This window comes from Aythya marila (assembly GCF_965140915.1).
Source record: "Aythya marila genome assembly, chromosome: 15".
NCBI classification, from domain to species: domain Eukaryota; kingdom Metazoa; phylum Chordata; class Aves; order Anseriformes; family Anatidae; genus Aythya; species Aythya marila.
In genome coordinates, this window is record NC_139056.1 from 169,229 (window position 1) to 187,801 (window position 18,573).

Here is an 18,573-nt window from a genome sequence, read left to right on the forward strand (position 1 = left end):
TGGACATATTCAAACAACAATGTTTGTAGATTTTATTAAATGTAACAAACATAAATTGTCTCTGAAAGTGTAACCTGTTTTTCCAAATCTGACAATATTGGGTTTATTTGGTCCTTAAATCATTATGATAACAACATGTCTCTGAATCAGGAAAACAACATTTTCTGATGTTTAGAGAGAAGATAAGGACTCTTTCCGATTGTATTACTTTTTTTTTTTTTTTAAATAAGTCAGCTGAAATGTAGCTTCAGTTCCTTGCATTTCAGCAAGACTGATTTACATGTACAATAAGCCTTCATGTTTTAAAAATAAAATCTGTAAGGGTCAACTAAATGTATACAGCTTTTCTTTTTTAAATCCCTGCAAACATCATCTCTATCTCAGCATAGTGCAGTTGTGTAGGATTGGTTTAACACATTTACAAAGGCTATATAATCATTGCATATTGCAGTTTATGGTATGAACTCTTTATACCTTACTATGTTTTCTGGAATCTATTATCTAATAATAGCATTACAAAGAAAAAGATCTAATACTTAATAGCTGTTATGAGACCTAAGTGATAGGAGGAGTGGACATATGTATGAGATAGTCACATCTGATAAAGGGACTAAAAAGCAGCAAAAGCCATTATAAATAGGGATTGGAAACAATTGTTCCAAATTATGTTAATAGCATTTGATCCTTAATGATAGTTGTCTTAGAGGTTACTATCAGGTTACTGAATGTATATAGCAAAAATATTTCTAAAGTTGAAATGCTTGGCAACTTTTGAAAGTTAGTTTTACACTTTACAAGGTATGCTTACATACAAATGTTCTCTTTTTTCAGTACTTCAGCTGAGGCTACAACAAAGGCGGACACGAGAACAGCTGGTGGACCAGGGCATCATGCCACGTAAGACTTGCTTTATTTCTAGTAATTTTGTTACTATACTGTATTAATTATGAAGTCGGTATATAAAATAATGGAGATTAGCACTTCCCTGAGAATCACTAAAAAATAGCTTTATCATTTGAAAGGACCAGTGAGATCTTTTTGGTAATCTAAATGAGCATTCAGTTAAAGCAGCCATTGTGATGAAAATGCAAGGATTTGCAGAAATCTCATTTTATTTTCTCTTTTCAAATTGTGACTAATCTTACTGAAATAAATTGGATTTTATGAATGAGTAGACATCAATATCAAAGCCAGCAGTCTTTTAAGAGTAGGATGGCAAGGGTTCCAAAACAAAAAAAAAGGAGACACAGAAGTTAAGACTCATATGCCAACAAACGTCTTCTGTGTTAAATCTTGCATGGCAGTAGCTGTGATGCTACAGGACATGAGGCAGTGACTTTGTCTGGGTATCGTACTCTGGATCATATGACCTAATACAGAAGATGCTGTGCATCGGCCTTTTTTTTTTGCCTTCACCTTTCCTGCTGTCACTGAGCATGAATACATTTCCAGGAATACATGAAGAGGCTATTTGTTTGTGGGTTTGTTTGTTTGTTTGTTTGATTGTTTTAGAAGATCATTTTAGAACCTTTTTCCCAGTTGCCAAAAGTTCCTGGTCTATTTTCCACATGTAGCAAACCATTTTTATCTCTCAGTTCCACCATTTGAATTTAACTGCAGTTTATAGTACTTTGACAAGCAAATAATGTTTGTAAATCTGGATATTTGTTACATTTGGATGTCTGAACTCACAGCACTTGTATTTTGAAAGTAATTGGCATGGTGCATGTAATTGCACTTTATTGTCGGAATCTATATTCTCCCTTATTGCTTTTAATCTGTAGAGATGGTGGTCATTTCAGCAGCACTACAATACCTAAAATCAATTTAGGAATCATAAGAGAATATGATTCTCTTATCATATATTCCCTGAATAAAGAAATCTGGTAGCCTAGAAGTCAACTGCATTTAACCCTTCCCTTAGATATCTTTTGGTGTTTCTCTATGTGGGGTCCCGGTGACTATGCTTATTGTTTTGTACAATGTCTTCTAACTTGTTTTGAAGAGCAGCCTGGCCTCAGAATGAGAGGTGCACAGAGAACAGTGAGAATCCATCAGTGGACAGTGGGAGATGGGACTGGGCTCCAGATAACAGATCTAAGTGTAGAAAACATACAGCTGCACAAAGTGATTTTTCTTGTTAAAAATATAATTATAAATAGCTCAGTGTGAATTGGTGAATTCTAGCTTTAAAGTACAGTATCTTAAAGCTAATCTCATGTTGAGTGTTTCTGAGTACTCATAAGGCTTCACAATTGCTTTGCTAAAGCATCTTCACCTTCTCAGGTCTGTAGTGTTTATTATCTTCAGGAACTGAATGATAAGTTTCATTCAAAAAGTGGGGGCCCTCCTATCGGTCTTGCTTCAGCTTCATCTGAAGAATTACCAGGCTTTGTTCTCCAGTTAAAAGTTCAAGTCATTGCTTTTTCAGTTTTTTTCCTAAATAACAGCCTCTGTTGTTGATGAAGATTCCAACAGTGACACTCCATGACATAACTCCATGACAATTAATGAAGATTCCATCAGAGTATATGCCCTTTTGGGACTTAGATCTGTGGTGAGACTTGAATCCCATGATATGGGTACTACTGGCCTCCTGCTCACTTTTGTCGTTGATGGTAGCTCTTCTAGTTGTTTTTAATTCTGCTCCAAGAGAAGGAGAAATGTATATATTTATGAATCATTCCCCAATAATGTCCTCCACCTATCCTAAGATGATGTTGGTATTACACTGTAACCAGGAAATAAGCCTGCTATCTTTCTTCTCTAAGCCTCATGTTTTTAGGGCAGACTCCATACTTTACACTCAGTGTCAGGATGGCTTTCTAAATCTTTGACTGGCCCAGATTCTTTTTGAGCTGTTAGTATCCGCCACTAAGAAATGCAGGATCTGGGCTTTTTGCATGCAGCAGCAGTAAAAGCAAATAGTGAGCTGTAGGCAGACCATACACAAAGAGAACAGTCTGCCAGAGCTGAGGAGCTTTCAGTTGCTATGGCAGGGCTGCTGCTGTTTGTGGCCACCTGCACTCCCAGCCACACCAGCACAGAACACACAGAACATGCTGAGGGTTGGTGCAGTGTGCCACTGACCAGTACAAATCACTGATTGCAGAAAGGACACTGAAATCTTCCTCCTAGTTGGAGAGGTTTATCGATTATTTACCACTTGCTATAACATGCTTACCCACTTGGAAAAGATTATTTGCTGTAACTGACAGTCCGCACCTTGCAAAGGTTCTCCTTTCCCCCATAGTTCCTCCATATACAGCCCTATGGGTGAAAGCAATTAAATAGCACTATCTGCACTCCAACTTCTTTGCTAAGCATTAAGAAGAGTGAGAGTTTGCCCTCTGTGGATAATGTTCTCATCTCCCGTAGTAAAGCACAGATACTCTTACTATTGGACTGTACAAATGGGCTGTATATCATAAAAATCACCACTTACTCTTCTTGCTTCGTCTCTGAGGTAGATGTCTGCTGCAAAGAAGCAATGGATTTAAATCATAGCAAGGAGGAGTCAAACTGCACAACACAGCCATAACTTCCTTGGAAATGTCTCTGCAAGTTTTAAAAGACAATACAGATGGCTGTTGGTCAGCAGTGTCTGCCAAAGTGGGTTGTGTGTCTGGGACAGAGAGAGCTAGGTGATTCCTCGAGGTCCTTTCCAGCTGTACTGTTCCGGCGATTTACCTGCCTTCTTATTTCAGAAGTATACATATTATTTGTAGTACAAAGGCTTTCTGCTGCTGTTGCATGGTTTTCATAGTAGAGGAACAGGCTTTCTGAATGCAACCTGTCTTCTTGAATATTGCTTTGAAATGGTATGTGAAATAAGATCATTCTGTTTTCAAATCTGAACATTTAAGGCAAACACAAAATTCTTTAAAAAAAAAATAAAAATCAGTACAAATAGTTGGACAATTCATCTCCCCCTAGCAACAGCAAGGATGAGGTATAGATGGATAGTAATACAGTGGAATAAGTGAAACAGTGTTGGCACTCTAAACCCCACTTCATAAAATTTCTGCTGTGGAACTGTTTTGGTTAACAGACCACAGTACAGAGTGAAGAAGTTAACTGTTATGTGGTGATTTCTGTTAAAATCATATATTCCGTGTGTTCTGTATAGGAGTGATACTCCTCTCTGTTAAATGTAATTGAATATAACTGTCATGAGTTGAACGTATGCCTGGTCAGATGCAAACACAGATCTGAGATGGTGTTAAACAGCTGTACAGTCCTACTGACTACAGTATTTCCTTTGGAAATCACTTCCTGATAACTTAACCTTTGCTTTCTCTTCACAGCTTTGAAAAGTCCAGCTGCATTCCATGAGCAGATAAAGAGCCTGGAGCGAGCCAGGGTAAATCACTTTCTGTAAACTTGCTATTAATATCTGAAAATGAACAGTCAGTTTACAGGATACTAATTCTCAGATTGCTTGAAAAAAATAAATCCTACCATTACAGTAATAATATGTGCTTGTATCTCAGAAGAATCTGTTAACATACTGCTGTCAAATCTCAGGGGAAGTTTCTTAATCCTGCATGGATTAAGCAGGTGTGCAGCATAAACTATGATCAAATTGTAACACATATCTACCTGTAGTCTAAGGAAAGGATCCTTGGGTTAAATTATGCTTGTGTTGTATTTCTGTAGCAAATGTCTATTTCATAGCATTGTGATTTATTGGGGGGGAGAAGGGGATAGGGGATCAAATCCAGAAATGTTCCCAACTTTGGAAAGATAGAAATTCATTAACACTGCTTGACTGAGAAACAAAAACATGGCAAAGCAAAATCCTCTCTAATATCCCTGTTCTAACAGTGATGTCCACCTGACTACAAGTGTAAATATTCATCATTGGACATCAGTGAATTATAAATGTACCAACTTCATTGTGCTTTTTCTCATAAATACTAGTAACATTTTTTCATTTCTTTGAAGACTGAAAATTTTTTGAAGCACAAAATTCGCAGCAGACCAGACCGGTCTGAGCTGGTCAGAATGCACATCCTTGAAGGTATGTATCCAGATGTATGGCCCTGTTCAGCTGCTGTTAGAAGGAACTTCTGCTAGACACTCTGCTTTCTAACTGAATTAAGCTTTGATGTGAATTATTTCTAAATATTTATATGCTCTGTTTCTCTGCTTTTACAGTGTCTGTTGTAAACTGTATTCTCTATCAGTATAATAGATATAACTGCGGCAGTGAAAGTATTCTCAACTGTATATTTGTTGGCAAGCGCAAATTGTTCTTATTCTATAATGGTAATTATACCATTGTGTATGTACATACATTGCTTCAAGTTCTACTCATTACCCTAAAATAACCTGGCAGTTTTGTACATTAAAAAAAAAAAAAAAAAAAAAAAAAGCTACCGCCCAGTCTTTAATAAACTTGACTTTTTGCTTGCCTTGTTATTTTCCTTGCTGCTCAGGTCATTAGAAACAATAGTCTCTTTTACGAATGGGGCTGGATTACTGTTTCACCATAATCTCACCAAATACAGGCATTACCAAATAAACACAAGCCAAATCAGTTTAATATCAATTAGTTTTCAAAACATGCATTTGGATGCTAAACCCAGAGAGGAATCTCCGTATGGACAGATTATCTCCATACTTTCATGAAATACAATTTTGAAGATTCTCTAATTGAAAAATCAATTATCAGTTAAATCTTTACTATAGCTCACACTGGTAAACATTAGAGCAGCAAATGCTATCTTCAGATTATAATTAGCATTTACTATTTTATATTCCCTGCTTTACACTTGGACATGTTTACCAAAAGTATTGCTACTTCTAAAGAAGAGATTATATTTATTTAAAAAAAAAAGGGTATGATAATGGGGTGAAAAACATCTATTCATAATATATATCTATAATCTTACTATTAGTTTGAGAATTTTAAAAATAATTCTTGAATGCTTTTAATACAAGTACAATGGTTGTAGCAAAGATAGAAAAATATAGGTATAGGTAGAAGGGTTATTGCAAAGATTAGACAATGCTGGTTGTCTTGAAACTGGAGAAGGAATGGAACAGAGTATTTAAATCAACAAATCTTTTAGAGACCTTTGCAGAGCCTTCACTACAAGCCACTCAGATGAAACTGAAGAGAGCTCGCTTGGCAGATGATCTGAATGAGAAGATCGCTCAGAGGCCTGGCCCTATGGAGCTGGTAGAAAAAAATATTCTGCCTGTAGATTCCAGTGTTAAAGAAGCAATTATAGGCAAGTAGAAGAGACACAGCTTACATTAACTCTTGAGAGTAAAGTTCACTAGAAGAAAACATACTTAAAAGTTTACTAGTTCTTGTTTTTCTGTCATGAATGATGACTGTCATCATTTAATTGAATATAGTTTTTTTTTATTCAAAACTATTTTTATTCAAAACTAAGTTAGAAATAAATAGAGTATAATACTCTAAAAATACTTCTTAATAAAAATTCTAACAATGAGGAAATGAACATGGCCATTAATCTGTCATAGCTGTCTGTGTGCACTGCAAATATGTTTAACATACCTTTATGTCTCTTACTAAAAGGAACTTCTGCTATGCATTCGGTTTTATTGATTCTTTTAATATGATTTATATGGCTGTAAATACTATTAAAAATACAATTAATACTTAAAAACATTATGCTCAGACTGTCCTGAAAACTGATCAGTTTCCAGCAACTAGCTAATTTTGCCACCAATGTCTAAATTTAATCTGTATAAGTAAAAAAATAAATATTGTTTTGCTTGTTTCTTTGTAAATATTCTAGCAGTTGGACAAGAGAATTATCCTCAAGGTTTGGATGATTATTCATTTGATGAAGACAGCAGTGATGCTTTATCACCGGATCAGCCAGCCAGCCAAGAATCCCAGGGTTCTGCTGCTTCCCCTGGTGAGCCAAAAACAAGTGACTCACCATCACCAGTAACACAAAATGCCACTACTTCAACACAGGTACAGTTTTAAAGTACTGAAGCAAAATCTCCACAGTATATTTTATTGGTGTTGAACTATAGAAATGGGGCATAGTTTCATATGAAATGAATACCTTTGTTGTTGCAAAGGAGTGTCTGGGACTCCGTTTTTCTATTAAATGTTTATAAACTAGTGTCCGGGTTTGGTTGTTGGCAGTGATGAAATTCCCATTCCATAGATTCACTGAAATTCAGTATAGCTATTAGGACATCTGTGGCTTTCCCAGAAATTGCTTAAAAGGTTATATCCATGGTTTACTCCAGCTGTTACTGATTACTTAATGTCTGTCTTCATTCTGGACAAGGTCTTGAACTTACTTTAGAAGCATACTTAGCTGAAACAACAGTTGATGTCAGTTCCATTATCTCCAGGACAGTCCATAAAAATAAAACTTCCCATATAACTTACATGTTCTCTCATATAGATGATCTATACTTATTAAGGAATTTACTATTTAATGAATGAAAGTAACCTTCATGTTGATTTTTCAAAGAGGTTTTTAGTATTTTCTTAAGTAATTTACAAGCAAAGGAAAGTAACTGTGCCATGGCATATGAAATATTGTCTTTATAGTAGAGCATTTAAGTGTAAAAAGTTTTTAAAAACAGTATGTTCATGGAATCGTAAGTTTGATTTAATGTGTTAAAGTTAAATTTACTGTCCACTGAACAGTGAGAGAGATCTTGAGTTGAACAACACTTGACTGAGATGAGTTCCAAAAAAGAGTTTTGAAAGAGAACTATTCTAACCAAACTTAGTTTTGTGATCTGAATTGGACATTAATATTGCCTACTCTACCTTAAACACATTATAAAAATACTGATGTAAAATAGTAAGCCAAAGCAGTAGTGAAACGAACATCATGCTACAAATGAATTTCTTTAATGTTCTGTTAACTACTGAAAGCACATGGTTATGCGCATAGTCAGTTACCTGCAGGCTTTCTTGAATATATTGCAAGGCACTTGCCATGCATATCTTTGTCTTCACCTTGAAGATCAGTAAGATTATTCATTATTCAAGAAAATCACTAAGATTATTCATTAATAAAGAGATGGATGTATCTATTTACAGGGTACTGTTTAGCTTAAGAAGATGAAGCTTGTGCTGTTTTCTGTCGTGCCTCAGCTAATAATTTTAAATTCACTAACTTAACCCCAGTTTGAAAGAGGTGAAGTCTTTGCTTTTAACTAGATTTCTGCAACTTTCATAAAACTTTTTGTCTGTATAAAGAGATGCAAATTAAGATTTCAGAGGAGGGAAAGGCAGCAGAGCTGTTCCATGTTGTCTGATAGCATCTAGCACTTGCCTCTTGTGGGTGACATGGAACAACTAAGCCAAAGTAAACTTCCAGTTGACTTGTGACTGAATCTGAATGTTTTCTAATGAATTCACATCACAACACCGTCCCTCCTCCTATGTTTCACCTGTCTTTTTTGAATTTTTAGTTCCCCTCTTTTCCATCTTACTAACACATTAAGCATTCAATTCATTGTCTTGCCATCTGTGTGTGTTATTCTTACGGTAATTATTACGTATAGTAAATATGCATTGAGTAGTAACCGACATTAAGAGTTAAGATCTATGGATGTGTATACTCATCCTGTCCTTTATGAAGTGCTTGAAGATATTTTTAGACTACTATTTTTTTTTTTGCCAGTTCTACTTTTCTTAGGATTGTTAGGTTAGATAATGATAGAGATTCCTCCAGAAGTGTGGATTTTCTAATGGCACTCTTCTGTAAGGCACTCTTAAGACTTCTCTGAGCTAGATTCACATGTGAAGATTCAGCAGCATTCGTCTCCAATCATTTATTTGCTCATTATTTGAAACTGACAGCTAAACAACTGACAAATTGTTTATATTTTGAGTTCTACTTGCCTAGAGCAACCACAAGTTTGTGTATATGGGCTGAAATTAATAGTAACAAAAATTTTGCCTTGTATCAATGCTTAATTGGTTACTGAATCAAATACACATCTGCTGAGCAACTGCGTATGCTAGAAAAAACTCATTGATCCTGAACTACTATTTCTCACAGTAAGCCCATCTTCCTGTTATGCATAAAAAAAAGAGCAGCTATAATATCACAGAATTATTATTTATATTTTAAATTTATGTCTTTTAGTATATTTACACTTTGGTAATTTCCTTGATGGAAAAACTTAGGTGATGAAAACCTAAGTGATTTCTAAATGAAGTGAAGTGATGAAGTGATTTATAATCACTTGGTGATTTATAAATCAGATCAGTTTAATAATATTGCATTCAGCTTTGTGTACTTGATACCAATATGCCCCACAGTATATATACAAGTACAGAAATTTTAGTAATGTTGTAAATTTTGTTTAATTAGCAAAAATGTTTTCCTTTAAATACAGTAGTATTTTTTTAATAGAAAGGGTGAATAGGATGGAAATTCAAAAGCTTTAGCACTTAAGTTTGCTTCATTTTATGCACATCTATACCCAGTAAAAACAAGTTGGTTTAGCTTGTGTAGCACAAGTATTAAATTTTATTTTTGAAAAATTTAAGAATGTATCATAATTTGACCAATAGGTGAGTGGTACATCTTCTTAGGTTACTGCTGGTCAACTGTAATCTGTACTGGATTCTTTTCAGGGGGACTTCCTAAGAGGGTTCCTTCATCCCTTTCTTAATTTCACAAAGGAGAAAAGAAGCATAATTTTGCACTTCGTGTTATTTTCATGCTTGTCCTTTTAATAAGCATGCTTTTGGAAAATGTGTTTATGTATTTAAACTGCCAGAGGATTTGTAGCAAAGTCACGGCTCTGTATAGGGAACTATGCTGCAATTTTTAAAATAAGACAAAAAACAAAAGATAAATTAGAACTAAATATTGAGTTCTTACTGTACAAAGTAACGTTAAATTAAACAGTATCTATGAGATGGATACTGTCTGTTCTCCAAGGACGTTATCATGCAGTTGTTTTAATGGCCATGGACAACTCAGTACTCTCTCCTTGGTTTTCTTACTACTGCAGTAATTCAAAAAGTATTGCAAAATTCATATTCAAAAACAATGCTGGACACAAAGTATGGCACATCTGTTCTATTTCTTTGTTCCCTAACATACAAATTAAGACATGAATTGAGTTTCATGTCAAGAGAAAGTAATTTGTGTTGAATAGACTGAAAACAAACCATATGAAATTAGATTTCTAAATAAAGAGTTGGGTTCCTAATGGAGAGTTAAATAAAAATACTCAAAGCAATAGATGCCAAAAGCTTTTCAAGTAGGAAGCACAAGATAGATATGCGATTACAGCAACGAAGTAACGGAGCACTTGAAACTGATTGGAAAAGCACTTCAGATAGAATTACAATCCTCTGCCTATGGATTTGATAACACATTAGAGCCATTTCTGTGTACAGATCTAAAACGCAAAGCTGTTCCTCTGCAGAATAAAGCAGATGCTTACTTTATTGTTCCTTTTCAAATAAAGAATAAGAGCATAGCGTGTCTCTACAGGAGATGTGTCTGTGAAATGGATCCTTCATTCTTTTAATTTCCTCTAACAAATTTTACATTTTATCGCAACAGAAAGTACAAGGAATGTTTTGGAAATAGTGGAGCACAGACAGTGTTCTTTTCAAAGCTTCCTCCTCCACACATTTCCAAGCCTCAGAGAATGTAACGTAACTTTGAGAACCTTCAGCTCTCATTCACTGATGACCTGAAACTTGATTTCACCTGATGTATTTGCATCTGATAAGGAGTAGGTGCTTAATCGCACCACTCTAAACAGATTAGATTCTTGTGTTCACAATTCTGAAGACTTTAAACAGTTATCTTCAAAACAGTTTTAAAACAGCTGAAAATTTTGCTTAATGATAAAGAATGTAGTAACTATTTTTGTAATAGATTCACTGCTAAAGGACAGCAATATATTGACCTGCAAACTGCAGTTAGAAGAACATGTCTAGAAATAATATAATCTGTAATTGGAAATAGAAGATCTGTTCATAAGAAGTAATCTTTACTTTACTTTGTGATGTTAATTAAACTAAGATTTAAATTATGATGTAATTAAACTAAGATTTAGAAATAAGTAAATGATACGGGTAGTTCATTGTTTCATCTGGCACTTGCAGTAAAATGGGGAAGACTGTAAAAAGCTTTGTGTTTCATGTAGTCAATAATTCTTTGTAGTTTAAGAGAACAATGTAGGGAAAAAGTAATTTACTCTATGACAATGAGATTGTTTAACACCATGAGTTTCAAGCAATAGAATTTAAGAGATTGTTTTTAGAAAGACATCAACTTTTTCATTTTAAAGGTTTTTATTGTGTTTTTATTGTATTATCATTATGCAGTTGTTCTTGTAGGCTATTCTCCTGTTTAGGGTAATCTCGTATGTGACTTTTTGATTCAAAGACCAACTAGGTGTTTTTTTTAAACATTACTGCTATAATTTCAATAGGCCTTTAAAAATTGATGGCAACAGGAATACTGTGTGTTAGAATACAGCATCCACACACCTTTTTTAAATGGTAAGTCCCGCTAAAGTCCCCTGCCAATTCTTACGCAAGTCCAGCAAATAACAGATACTATGTAGATAAGGGATGCTTTCCAGAGCAAACACTTCGAAAGTTGGTTATAAAAATAGAGGCATTTATATCTTTAGCCTGACACCAGAAACTGACATGGTAGCAAGACAGGCATGTATACAATGTTTCAGTGACTAGGCGTGGCATACTGAATCTTGCAATTCAGTAAAGCCATACCAGAAGTTACTCCTCTGGATGGCTCGGCTACGTTTTGGCTTTTTCACCCAGTGGTAAGAGACAGAGCTGGTTTCTTGCAAATACACTGTACTGCAAATGCAGCTGTCTGTGCTTCAGTCACATAAGTTTTGAAATCACAGACATCACACAGACACTGCTGTTAAGAAAGTGGGAAAAATATTACCAGAAATAAAGTTCTGTCTTATGGACAAAATGAAAATTGCCAGGAGTTTAGCTGATTGAGACTTTAGAAAATATTTAGCTAAAAAAATATGGAAAGAAGAATCAAAAGCACTATGTAGTTTAGATAGGTTAAGACAAGATAGATATAGCTGACTGTTTGCAGCTGGCAGTTGGAGTTTCTTAACCAAAGGAAACTAATTATGTCATCTGTCTGGATAAACGCAGTATAATATTAAACACTAGCAGAAGTGTTTAGAACAGAAAAATGGAAGTGTAGAATAGAAGTGTTAATAATATTAAACACCGGAGAAGATGGAGATTAGAAGAAATAAGACAGAAAGAGAAACTACTGGGTTGAAAGGAGGTTGATGATAGTCCGCATGAGTTGATTTTGGGACAGGCTGATTTCATATTACATAGCAAAAGTTAGAAGGCTTGTTCAGCAGAGAGTTGGACTGTTATTATGCAGAAGGAACCGTTTGATTTGTTTTTTAGGGGTAATAGAAATGGAATAATTTTATAAAAAGAAATGTGTATCACATTTCCTTTCCATGAAAAAGAAATGTGGAAACCTGGGGACTCTGACTTAAAGAAAACTGAGGAGGAAATTAGGGGACAGTGGAGTGACTGTGAGCTACAGCGTTCTTCTGTAAAAATGCAAGTGCATTGGAAGAGAGGATCCCTGTAGAAGTTTTAATCCCACTGTACCAGGATCCAGTGAGACTTAATGTGGAATATTCTGTGTTTCCAGTTATTAATGTCCAAGAGAGACTCGGGAAAACTGTAACAAACAGGACAGGATGAACAGAGAATGGAAAATCTCTTTTATGAGAAAAGAATAAAACTAAGTTTAGCTAGAAAAACAAGGTCTGAGATCTGCTTATGTTTAGATTCTATATTCCACCTAATGGATATTCACTACCCAGGGAAATAGGTTTTAAATTAGAAAAATATTTCAGCACAGAATGAAAGAACATAACAAAGGGAAGCTCACTGAAACTTTATTATTATGTAAGAAAACATTTGGGAATTTTCTGGCAGGAGCAGTGGTGCCAGGAGAATAATAATTTAAAAAATCCTAAGCCTATATGGAATTCAGTGAGTTTACAGAAGCAATTATACGCTTAATACTTGTAACAGCAAGGGAACAAACTCAGTAAAGTCCAGACTACTGGGTTATACCTGCATAATAGCATAATAGTGTTGGAAGTCAAATACAAAAGAAATGCACCTCCTACCACAGTCAGAACTGTAGTTGCTGTGAAACTACTATAGAAAGTAATCCCTTCAAATTACATGTCTGCTCAGCTGCTATGCAATTGTTCTGAACCAAGAAGTTCATTTTCTTGTGTTTATGTTTGACCTTCATGAAGGATTTTCCTGAGAATAATAGCTTGGGAGAGAAGATTCTCTTTGCTTGCACACAATTCTGACTTTACAGATTGAAAACTTTGAAGGCCTCAACTGTGCAAGTAATAAAGTAGTGTTTTTCTAAATACTGTGTTTTCTTTTAACTTCAGTAGGCACCTTCACTATAAGTGCAGTGTGTAGTGTACCCAGAGTCAAATTTTAATGTTGTATTATAAATGCTGCTTCAAGCAGAGTAGTAACAAATGGTGGTAGCTCTGGTCACAATTAGTAACAATGCATTCCATCCTTCATTCTGTTATCTGTAACTTTTCTCTCTCCTTTTATATTAGTAAAATTACATGATTAATAGAATTTCCTACACAGTTCTGTATAAAACGATAGGATCTTTTTACATCCTTAAATTCTGTAATTCTCTGGTTGTAGAAGCCTTCATATACAAGTGTTTGGTAACACTACTCAGGAAAGAAATTTACATCTTTTCCTGTAATTCTGACAAAGTTAAAGACATGATTTCTTCTTTTATCATTACATTGCTAGGAACAAAGGTACTTCAGTTATAGTTGTCAGTTCTCAAAGAATTTTGCAATTACGAAGTTAAGAAGGAGCATCAATTTGTTGATTTAATTCTGGGGCTAGCCACCAGAGACAAATAGGTAGGAGTAGTTTTGGCAAAATGTTCCTGACTTAAATGGATGAGGTTACTTCTGAAGGTCCTTCTAGCTCTTTTTTTTTTATGAATGTGTATGAGAGACAGGGTAGTAATCTTTTTACTGAAATAAAATTTTCTCATGATGTTTCTTTTCTGTTTATATGTTTTTCATGTATGTTACGAGAAGAAAAAGCAAAGCAAACAACAACGTATAGGTTATGAAAAAGCCTTTTTGGAGGGCTTTTTTGATATGTTTTATAAATCCTTTTGGGTTTTCATGCTTTTTACTTTTAAAAAAATAATACTAATTAAGAAAAACATTTGTTGTAAAATATTATGATATACTACATAAATTGGTATTAAAATCAATTACTATTTTGCTTTGGTGAGATGAGAAGTAAATCCTGTATTAGTAAAAGCAGATTTTGGATACCTTTTGATGAAGCAGTTAAACTGCAAATAAGAAGTAAGGGTAAGAAAACAGTTTCTTACTTGCTATATTTGAAGTATGCCAAAATGTGCATCTATAGCACACTTCTGTACATATACATGAAAGAATCCTATTTTTGCCATTCCTTCTAAATTTATTTTTCAAATTTGACATGATAGTAAATTGTCTTAACCTTTTCACATTTTTTTGATTATTCAGATGGTGGATGTTTTTAATGTTTCTCTTTTTCCTTATATTTTTTTAATACTAGTATCCACCTTTAACCTCTCCAGTTCCTGAATTCCTCAAAACTCCCTCTACAATTGAACAACAGGTTACACGGTCTACTGCTACAGCCACTGTGACCACAAATACTGTATCTGCAACAAAGCCTGGGCCAACGTTAGTAAAGGTACATATCTAAAATAATGGCATCTGAAGTTTTTTCTTTATCTGTTTTGTTTTCCAATGCTATATTTATTGAAAAAAAGTGAATAATGTTATAGTGCCTATAACCACCAACAACTGCTGTCAGTGTTCAGGAGAGCATACTGTGCTGTTGACTGAAAGATTTGGTATGCTAAGATCACCTATTAACCACGTGTAAGGACTGGCTCATTATTTCAGGAGGTCCTTACAGTACAGTTGACCAAAATTTTAAAGCAGAATTATGTGCTACATAACTACTGAAGTTTTTGAAAACGCATAGAGAAATACAAAGAATAGATTTTTGCAATGTTTATTTTCTATTGGAGAAATTCATATTCTAATCTAGTTTTATACAGGGAATAATTTAACAGGAACAGTGGCAACTACATTGATAATCTATGTGTAACCAAACTAGGGAACAGCATTGTTCCTTTTCCACAACTATTTTCATAGTTCATTTACTGTATGAGCATAAAGCCCAATTAAGTTATTGTATCCTTGTATCAGAAGATCAGAAAAGCACAGTTAATTCTTTCTTTTGAACTGACTTAGCCAGCAGCATGGAAAACTTTTTCAAATACAATTAGAAAATGGTTTGTGTTGAAAAATGTTTATATTTCAATTCAGCAACTTTGCCAAAGGTCTTCAGCTCTGAAGTGATTATATATATGTATATGTAGACTTCTACCTAACTATATGGAACTAATTTTCAGTTAAATTTATGATGATTTGTAATATGCAATTTGTAGTATAAATTTGGAGTTACCTAGTGGAATCTTTGGATTTATCTAAGCCTGTACCAGCTTACCTAATTGCAGGACCTTAATGACAAATTTAGGTATTCCCAAAACAGGCTACCTGTGTAATAAGTGTGCATGGATCAACGCAGGATTTCTGCTTTGTTACCTTCTGTATGACTAGGTAACTGCATTTAACTTTTCACTCAATATAATTTCAAAGAGCTTTAAAGGAAGAAGGTTTAACCATATGTGCAGGTACTGCTGATAAAAGGGTGCTGAAAGTTCCATTAAAGTAACACTGTAATATTTAGGACTGTCTGTCTGTGCTTTTAATCTAGGCCTGTAGGTACTGACGTGCAATCCTGTTTACAGATGGAGTTTAAGGTAGTAGCGTTTACATGTATGAAGTGCTAAGTGGCTTTGGACTTAGCTCTTTAAGAAGAATGTCTGTTTATAATGACAGGTCATAATTAGCAGAATCCCTTAGCCTCATTTGTGCCATCTATTAACAGAATGTTCACGTATTATGATAACTATATTTAGAACACATATATATCCAATTATTGTAATATTTCATATTAGAACAACTGTAATTTCTGATGGCCCCCTTCTTGTGCACACAGTATAAAACAGCTTGAGTACATTAACTTTTCAAGGATGGTGAGAAATACTTTTGAGTAGGGTTGCACATGTATTTGGCAACTCTCTTTGCAACAAACACATTGCTGTATACTTTGTATTTTGAATAACTGCTTGCTGCTGTGATAGTTGTTTCAATCTTTTCCATCCATAAATAGCAAAGCCACCCAAAGAACCCAAACGATAAGCATCGGAGCAAGAAATGTAAGGAACCTAAGCCAAGGGTGAAAAAATTGAAGTATCATCAATATATTCCACCTGATCAGAAAGGTGAGAAGAACGAGCCACAGATGGACTCCAACTATGCTCGTTTGCTACAACAGCAGCAACTGTTTTTGCAGCTGCAGATCCTGAGCCAACAACAACAACACTACAACTACCAGGCAATTCTACCTGCACCACTGAAGTATGTGAAGCTCTGTTTGTATTTTCTAAGTGTCCTTTAACTAAGATATATACATAGCAGTTGCAGACTTTTTGTCTTAAAAGTAAATGTGTTTTGCAAATGTTAATAGACAGTTGGAATCCAAGAAAACTTACATGGCATCAGTGTGGTTATTATTTAACCTCATTTAACAAAGAGATGAGGTAGTTCTCTTCTTAAAATACTCTCGAAGTCTGATAAGCCTATAACTGGTCCTAGTTATTTTTAGTTTGAGTGGAAACCAAATCTCCTATCTGTCAGATGCATGTTTTCCAACCAGAGGCTTATATGAAAGAAGCTCAAAGGCATTTATGTGAAAGCCAGAAAACTTTGTCACCATTTTCATTCAAATTTGATAGAGTTTGCAGAGCAGAAGAGAAACATATAGACAGTGGCTTTTACAAATACACGTACTATTTTGGTGTTTTTATATCAGTTGCATAGGCCATTTTTGCTGTTTTCAAGTAAAAAGAGTCTTTAAATTAGGTGAAATTGCCTATTCTCTATAGCCTCATCGCTAATGCTTATATGAACTCTGTCAGTGTTAATCTTCAGCACTTTCAACACTGAGAAGTGTACTCTCTGATTTATAGCTAGAAGCAGTCAGAAAAATAATTCTTAGCAGAAAGAGAAGCTGACTGTCTGCAGAATTTCATTCTTGCCATCTAAGACCAGCATTTTTTTTTCCTAGAAGTGCTTCTAGTGTAACATGCTACAGTTAGTCACAAACTTAAATTCAAGTGGCTCTCAACTTTTTTAAAGTGAGTTCTTGCCGAGTTATTTTTCCTCAGCAAGTGAGACTAGAAAAGTAAAAGACACCATCTGTGGTTATATTTATAATTACAATGTATCCTAACATTTGGACTTGAGATGTTTCTGCCTGCTTACCCACGCTTCTTATGTTCCATTTACTGACATTTCAGAAATGTTTCCTCGTACATCACTTGAAAGAAATAAAGAGCTGATTTATGGTATCCAATGTAAATGGTGGCATTTTTAATTTTTTTACAATTATTTTTGAGATCCTTGTACGAGATTCTTTTTATGTGAGTACAGCTGACTCAAAACACATAATCTTCAGAAGAAACTGCCTTCACATTGATCCTTATTCTGTCTCCATGGACACTGGATCTGTATGTAGGGTTGATACATACAGTTCAACCTTTTTTTTTTTTTTTTAAACTGACATCAAGCAAAAAAAGTAACTGGTTGCCCTAGTTGATGATGAATTTGTATAAACTGATCTTGCAGTCCATGGTATCCTTCAGGGATACTGTGACGAAGTAAAAACTATGAAGCTTAAATTTGTATGTTTAACTACAAATAAAATATCAACATAATACATGTATTCTCTATATGTTTTCTTTTCTCTGTGCTGTTCTATTAAAAATATTTTATGTTAGTCATGTTCAATGTGTATTTATGAATAATATTTAATATGTAATAAATATGTATGAAATATGTATTAAGTTGATAGATGCTAGATTCAGAACCACAGCTTCTTGATTGAAAACAATATATAAATATATATATATATATGTAATATATATTTACCACTAACATTATTGTCCCCATTTTTCTTATCACTTGAAGGCCACTGAATGACAAACAGAATAACAATGGGAATACACCACTGAATACTTTGAACAACAATACACAAACATCAGCTGCCAACTCACCAAGACAAAACAGTAATATTCCTAGCAGGAAACCAGGACCTCTACCTTCAAGTTTGGATGACTTAAAGGTAAAAAAAAAAAAAAATAATAATAATAATAATAATTTAAATTTGTCTATTCTTAAACATCAGTAGAGGTCATTTCATGGAAATTTTTACTGTCAAGAATAAGCCTGGATGTTATTTAACAAGGAAAAGTGTATTTTTAACTGTTAAGAATAGAGCTGTCAAGTTTTCATACACGCTTCTTCTGGACTTAAAATATTTGTTTTGATTTAGCCTCCTCACAAGTGCATGCT

At 34.4% G+C, this 18,573-nt stretch overlaps 1 protein-coding gene across 11 annotated transcripts in view; it reads left to right on the plus strand.

Annotated features, from left to right (window-relative positions):
* The window catches only part of MRTFB (myocardin related transcription factor B), an 88,715-nt gene that overhangs the window by 53,046 nt on the left and 17,096 nt on the right, over window positions 1-18,573 (plus strand). For 9 of the 11 annotated variants that reach the window (XM_082772553.1, XM_082772556.1, XM_082772560.1 and 6 more), the window contains 8 exons: window positions 832-897; window positions 4,308-4,363; window positions 4,948-5,023; window positions 6,078-6,239; window positions 6,777-6,961; window positions 14,636-14,776; window positions 16,331-16,578; window positions 18,190-18,343. In XM_082772553.1, coding sequence (XP_082628679.1) covers window positions 832-897; window positions 4,308-4,363; window positions 4,948-5,023; window positions 6,078-6,239; window positions 6,777-6,961; window positions 14,636-14,776; window positions 16,331-16,578; window positions 18,190-18,343 — 1,088 coding nt within the window. The remainder of the gene's footprint in view (window positions 1-831; window positions 898-4,307; window positions 4,364-4,947; window positions 5,024-6,077; window positions 6,240-6,776; window positions 6,962-14,635; window positions 14,777-16,330; window positions 16,579-18,189; window positions 18,344-18,573) is intronic. The other 2 variants (XM_082772558.1, XM_082772552.1) reach the window with 2 other exon arrangements.